General features: G+C 38.2%; 1 protein-coding gene across 1 annotated transcript; it reads left to right on the top strand.

Moving 5' to 3' along the window:
* Window positions 1-3,353: 3,353 nt before the first annotated feature.
* On the top strand, window positions 3,354-7,015 carry LOC122077789 (cysteine protease RD19A-like). The gene is made up of 4 exons (XM_042643662.1): window positions 3,354-3,939; window positions 4,056-4,175; window positions 6,122-6,371; window positions 6,469-7,015. Exons 1-4 carry the CDS (start codon window positions 3,451-3,453, stop codon window positions 6,744-6,746), a joined length of 1,137 nt encoding a protein of 378 aa, XP_042499596.1. The 5' UTR covers window positions 3,354-3,450; the 3' UTR covers window positions 6,747-7,015.
* The last annotated feature ends 220 nt before the right edge of the window (window positions 7,016-7,235 follow it).

The raw sequence follows: 7,235 nt of genomic DNA, 5'->3' as shown, positions 1-7,235 counted from the left end.
TTTTTTTTTTTTTGGGTAAAAATATCTATCATCCAATCCATAAACTAAATGGTTAACTGTGATAAGTGGGATGTCAAAGGGACTAAGATCTTGTGGACTGGTAGATCCAAAGGTTACTAATTATATGTCCAATCCAAATGAACTTAGTTTAGTAACAATATGAAACATTTGAAATGGTGCAACACAACATACAAGAGGATAAGTTAATGAAAACTGAGTGTGAAATTCTACACATAACTAATCTATATCACTCCATATATACTGGACGATCAGAATAACCACGTCAACATTTATATGGGACAATTAGATGCATTCATGAATTATAACGTGGATAAGGTTGTCTAAGAAAGGTTTTATTGGAAACAAAACAAGGGAAAGGCTGCAACAATTCATCCTACTCAATAGTTACGCAAAAAAGAAAAAAATCATACTCAATTTTTGCAACGTTACAGTCCACCTAGCAATCAAATTTAGCATATAAAGAGAAAGAAAAAGGGATAGGCACACTCCTAGTGACACTATCTATTGTTATGATTAAATTTCTAACCACATCGATAGATAAGTAGCTAATCCACGAGTTATGCTATCTATCCATATGATAACAAATTCCCACACCATCAACCACAGTAACAAAATCAATTGGGAAGTACTGAAAAATCTAAGGGTGTTAATCGGTTCGGTTATGGTATATAGGGTGCGATTCGTATCGGTTCACGATTATTTAGTTGAAACCAAAATGCACCATTTACTAAACGGTTGCACTTTTTGAAACCGGAACCATTTACGGTTCCACGATTTTTAAATGGGTTTCGATTTCACAATTTTAAACGGTTTTGATCGCGATTTATTCCATATGATTTTTAAACGACTAGCAATCGGTTTGCTAATTTATTTGCATGCTTACTAAAATTTGCGTTTGTTGATAAACTCTTCAATCTTATATCAAATTAAATGCGGCATTGAACAAGTAAGGATTTAACTACATAACTACATAATATGAGTAAATTATTGAACAAATTGTTAGAAAACCTCTATGGTCCTTAATTATTCCCTAAATTAAACCATTATATTCTGTTAAAACAACAAAATATTTAATCGTTATACGAGTTAATTGGATCGATTTTGACGGTTTAAATGGTTTGGTTTTCACAGTGTCAATTCAGTTTGAAACCAACAGGTTAAATGGTTAAAACCAGACCCGACCCATTTAACTAATCGATCTTAGACTTGAAACCAAAATCCAATCAGTACTAAAAGGTTTTACGATTTTGATGTAAACAACTAAGTTTGATTTCGATAAACGGTTATGGTTTCAAATTCACATCCTTAGAAAAACCCAGTAACACAGACGTGTCAAGCAATCGATTTAGTCCAATTTTGATTGTTTTTCTCTTGATTTTATACATATATTAAATCAAACCAAAATCAAACCAATAAGATTTTCGGCCTATAGAAGCAAAACAAAACGTCTAACTATTGATCTATTATCCCTTATCAATCTATCATCGGTCAAACTTTTTTTTTTGGTAAAAATTATCGGTCAAACTTTGATTCATGGAGAGAGGGAATAAAATGTAAAATGTTAAATTAATTTAATCGATTTTATTACATCCGCCTCCCAATAAAATTAATTTGTTTTTTCCAATTTTGACCAGATGATCGATTTATTGGTCGGTTCGTTAGAATTTGTTACATTAACCGTTTTAAAAAATTCAAACCAAAACCGAATCAATAGTAAGAAATGGGCTGGTGATAGCAACACGACTAGCCTGTTTGATAATATTTATGTTTTAAGAAATGGCAGAAACATAAATTTTCATTTTTAAAAGCAAAAATGGAATTGAAGATGTTTGATAAGTCATGTTCATGGAAGTCGATAGTAATCAGCGAAAAAATGGTCACTAGTCGTTTCCAGAAACGGCAAAACAAGTTATGAACCATAAGTGGATCGTTTATTTAATCATAAATAGGTAGAAATTTCAATTTCTATTTAAGTCATGTTTCTGGAAGTCGATAGTAACCAGCGAAAAAATGGCCACGAGTCGTTTCCATAAACGGCAAAACAAGTTCTGAACCATAAGTGGATCGTTTCTTGAACCATATATAGGTAGAAATTTCAATTTATATTTATGAAAACAAATGAAACGAAATAGTTTTATCAAATGTTTTTTATTCCGTTCCTAACGTTTTTAGACATAGAAACAGTAGAAACGCATTCCTTAAAACGTTATCAAATGAGCCGATCGGGCTTGTCTATAGCACATCCATGTGCTACAGATGGTGTAGCGCAGCACAGCAGCTCAACACCTGGCTTTTGAAGATTGTGTGGTTTTAGCTCAGAGAGTTGAATACATCAGCGACACACCTGATTCCCCTCTCTAGAGAATCGCTCCTTTTTCAGATCGGTTTGAGTTTTTGAAAACAAAATAGGGCTCGCTGCAACTTAGAAGATTTTAACTCCAAACCGATTTCATACGATCAAGAAGGGGGAAGGGAAAAAAAATTTATCGTTTTCCCCACTTGCAAAACTTCATCAAAGAGTGTTTTTTTCTTTTTTTTTTCCCTTCAAACCTCTCTCTCTCTCTCTCTCTCTAATCTACCTAAGCCGAAGGGAAATATTGATAAGGTTTTGGCGGTTCTCACTAAAAGTTAAAATCTTCCAAGTTGCAGAATCACAAAACCAGATACCCTTTCGCCTCATTTTTTTTTTTTTTTTGAAGGACCAAGTGAAAAATCCCTATTTTCACATTTATTTCTTCTCCCTCATTCTTGCACCATCAACCTTGTACTCGTCATTTTTTTATTTTTTATTTTTTATGTATTCTCATTTCAAGGAAGAATAAGAAGAAACACTTTGGTTTTCTACGTCTACTTGTGGTAAAAATCCTCAGAAACAAAAATAGATTGAAAAGTCAGAGAACCCACTTGCCGGATCAGTTCGGGAGATCAAGTGTATTGCCAATGTCTTCCACTCTCTGAGGCTTAAATTCATTAGATCATATGATTTCCAAAAACCATGTGTCAAGCTTTCATGCCGTGCTAGGCGATCTGTAGCTCAAGAGTGTGCTACAGACGAGCCCAATCCCGACATGTTGCTATGAACTTGGATACTGTGTCAGACGAATCTTGACCGTTAACAAACCGATTAGATTTGATACACTATCGGTTCGGTTTATGTTTTTACAAGCCCGCACCAACGTAATCCATGTCGGGTCCGTTGGGAGCTTGGGATACGTCACAGTGCTACTTGCGTAAAAGGCATAAGTATAGGGACACTTGTCGGCTATGCATTGGCCAGTCTCCACCAACTGTTATTGGAAAAAGCAATATTTATGGCGTGAAGGCCGACGACTGGCAGGTAAGGAGTGGCCGAGTGGCAACACAAATACCCAGTCCCTGACCCTAACCTCTCATCCATCTGCCTCTGGACCCTCTCATTCGCTTCTCCCAATGGCCATGGCTCCTCCTCCTTCTCGCTTCGCTCTTCTCTTCTTCGTCTCATCTCTCATCTTCCTCTTCGCTGCAACAGCTTTTGCTTCTGATGTTTCTCCAAAGGAAGAATCGGAGGATCTGGTGATCCGTCAAGTTGTGCCGAACGAAGATGATCTTCAGATGGATTTCGAGAGCCACTTCGTTAGCTTCAAGAGGAGGTTCCGTAAGACATACGCTACTCCAGAAGAGCACGCTTACCGATTGGGTGTCTTTAAGGCTAACTTGCGTCGTGCGAGACGTCATCAGAAGCTTGATCCCACCGCCGTCCACGGTGTTACTCAGTTTTCCGACTTGACGCCTAAGGAGTTTCGCCGTACTCATCTTGGCTTGAAGAAGCGTCTTGGACTACCTGCTGATGCTCATGAGGCTCCCATCCTCCCAACCAACGATCTTCCCACCGATTTCGATTGGAGAGATCATGGCGCCGTTACTGCCGTTAAGAACCAGGTACCGTTACTATACCGTCTCAGTGCTCAATCGGGACGATTATTCGTTGCTGTTTTTTCACGTCTCTGGATTTTGATTTTATTTATAATGTTTCCTTCCTCTTATTGGAAAATTAGGGTTCTTGCGGATCGTGCTGGTCTTTCAGCACCACCGGAGCATTGGAAGGAGCTAATTTTCTCGCTACGGGAAATCTTGTTAGCCTTAGTGAGCAACAGCTCGTGGATTGCGATCACGAGGTTTGTGTCTTCTACTTCTATGCTCTTTTTTTTTTTTTTTCGTTTGTATTTTAATTGGCTACCATCGTATCCCTGCTCTTTTACATTTCTGTTGCAATTATCTGATTAACTATTGACGTGCTGCTAGAAGCATATGTGCTCTGAACCCTCTGATTCTTTTCGTCTCCCCACCCCACCCTCCCCTATTTTTAACTGGGGTTTGGAAGAAGAGAATTTGCTGAAATTTTGTCTTTTACTAACTGGGTGGGTGGAGGGTTATTCTGCTCGTGGTTAAGGTTCTTAGCCTAACTAATTTATGTACCCACAGTATGCTTGTATGTTGATTGTTTTTTCTTTGTTTCCTATTCTCCTTTATAGCTCTGGTGCTACTGAAAATACATATAGACCTAAATACTACCTTGTAACGAGAAGTTGGAAACTTCTTTTCCGCTGTTCAATTTCTTATATTAGAGCTTGCTCTTTATTTATTAACTCGTTGAAATATATTCTACTGCATCAAATAATTCAGGATCTGTATGACATGGACATTTATTTTTGTGGATTATTTATGTTTGCAATTTTCCCACGCTAAAGGTGTACTTTATTCATTTTGTAATGATGGGTGGGGTGTAAACTAGGTGGATTTAAAGTTTTTTCAGGATCATTAGTTTGTGCCGTATCTTTTCACAATGAAATAGTATGCATCTTTGGAAAGTTGTGTTATAGTACTAGAGGGAATTATTTGTTTGTGCTGTAATGAGAGCAAGGATTGATTTCAGTCCATGGAATTGGAAGCCAGTCAAGCCACTACTTGGATTTGCTTGGGTCTTTGCCCAGAGTGTTACTTGAAGCTGGTCCTTTAATTCTGGTAATTAACTGAGATACTTTATGGAGCCAATTTGGGGGCATCAATAATGTCCTTTTTCAAGGTAATATGTGCCACAATTAAATGTAATGCTGAAACTAGGGGACATCATTGTTCATTTGTTGCAGTTACTATTCGCTACATTGTTTTTTGTGAGCGGTTAAGCTGCAATCTATAATTGTATTGCTGTAAGAGATGTTGTTTGAATTAGCCACACATTGGTTGCCCGGATAACTATAACCCTGTGGTCTATGTCTTGACCATTTTCTATTTAATAAGGGCAGCATGGATGTTGATTAATGAAGTGCTAGTTCAGAGGATTGACTTGTGCATCGAATCTTGTTATATTATATTTCTTTTCTAATAGAAGTTTTGTAGATCTGAAGAAGATCCTATATCAGTTTGTATTGAAATTATATTCTGAATAAGAGTTTTGTCTCTTATATGTGCTAGGGAAGTATGGGTGGGCCCCCCTCCAAAAAAAAAATGTTATTCCTCCCCCATGTGTGAAGGGGATATTGACTTGTCCATCAAGTCTTGTTATATTCTTTTTCTTTGCTACATTGGGTGATAGTGGGGTCTTGAGACCTCTGGAGCAGTGTCAAACTCAGTTTTATGCATTGAATCATTGGGAATACAGCATGATGTACATGGGAGGCCTCATGAGCCATGGGTATGTGTAGTTTTCAGTTTGATGGGATGGTAGGCTTATTCTGCATGTGTGGTTTGCCAGAATTTTTAATTCTTGTTAATATTAGCATGTTCCATAAGGTCCTGCAACTATGGTGCGTGTGGTAGTTCTGGCACCAGATTATTTTTTTAAACTTCGATACGTGTCGTCTTCTCTTCATGTGCATTATTCATCAGGACTAATGTAGGTATCAAGTAATCCTGCCTGGGCCTCTGGATGTTCCCTGGATTACACGGTTCATTCTTTAATGTTTGTTTCTTTGGCTTCAACGACATCCTGTTACAGAGGTGGTTTCTTGGATTACAGACTTGTAGCTATCCCCTCGGTAAACTTTAGGCTAATAGAAACTACTTACAAGGCACTTAAGCAAGAACTATAGTACTATACTGAAAGGGTTTCCATCTTTGGCAGTGTGACCCAGAGGAGGCAGGTGCATGTGACGCAGGCTGCAATGGGGGGCTAATGACCAGTGCCTTCGAATATACACTGAAAGCTGGAGGGCTTGTGCGAGAGGAAGATTATCCGTATACTGGGACTGATGGTACCTGCAAATTTGACAATGCCAATGCCAAGATTGCTGCTAAAGTGTCTAACTTCAGTGTTGTCTCCCTTGATGAAGATCAAATTGCAGCAAATCTTGTGAAACATGGTCCACTTGCAGGTGGGGGTCTGAAAAATTTTGATGTCAAATCTTATGAATTTGTGACTGATGATCAAGTAAGTTATCGTAATCTCTGTTGCTCTGTGTGGTTTCGCAGTGGGGATCAATGCAGTTTTCATGCAGACTTACATAGGAGGAGTTTCATGCCCGTATGTGTGCATGAGGCGATTGGATCACGGAGTGCTTCTGGTGGGTTATGGAGCGGAAGGTTATTCTCCTATTCGCTTGAAGAACAAACCATACTGGATCATCAAGAACTCTTGGGGTGAAAGCTGGGGAGAGAATGGTTACTACAAAATCTGCAGGGGTCACAATGTGTGTGGGGTGGACTCCATGGTCTCAACTGTGACCGCTGCCCACATCTCTCAAGAGTAGATTCTTGATAACAAAGTAGGGTTGTTTCCTGTACAAAAGTTTTATTACCATATTGTGACATATCTTCATAAGATTAACTTGCTTTCAAGTCACACGATCCTGTTTATTATGGGAATCGTGCTTATGAAGTTTCCTATGAGTTCAGTTAAATGTATGGTCTGTCTTTTTACCAAAAAAAGAATTGTATGGTCCGTCTCTTGCTTCCAGCAAAACCATGCCTGATTCTTATTCTATTGAATGGTAAGTACTATTACACTTCTAAGATCTAACAGCACCAAGTTGAAAGTCATGGGACATGTGATTGGAACGTTCTGATTTTAGCAGCGAAAACCATTGGACCTTTGTCTAACCCGGTTAGATCGACCTAGACATGGGCTAGGGGAGGGCAATTGTTGGTCAGGAATCTATATTGGCCACAGGAGCAATGATTGATTAAATTGTCTTTTTCTCTACCCAAAATTTTTTAAATTTTTTAAATTTTGATTTTTT

This window comes from Macadamia integrifolia, chromosome 5 (genome assembly GCF_013358625.1).
Source record: "Macadamia integrifolia cultivar HAES 741 chromosome 5, SCU_Mint_v3, whole genome shotgun sequence".
Classification (NCBI taxonomy): domain Eukaryota; kingdom Viridiplantae; phylum Streptophyta; class Magnoliopsida; order Proteales; family Proteaceae; genus Macadamia; species Macadamia integrifolia.
This window is presented reverse-complemented; position numbering and strand designations above follow the sequence as displayed.

What these genes read in the sequence shown, in the direction of transcription:
- LOC122077789 (XM_042643662.1), top strand. Translation starts at nt 3,451, where the DNA reads ATGGCCATGGCTCCTCCTCCTTCTCGCTTCGCTCTTCTCTTCTTCGTC. An exon ending in TTACTGCCGTTAAGAACCAG is followed by an intron (nt 3,940 to 4,055) that starts GTACCGTTACTA and finishes TTGGAAAATTAG; the next exon opens with GGTTCTTGCGGATCGTGCTG. An exon ending in GAAACATGGTCCACTTGCAG is followed by an intron (nt 6,372 to 6,468) that starts GTGGGGGTCTGA and finishes GTGGTTTCGCAG; the next exon opens with TGGGGATCAATGCAGTTTTC.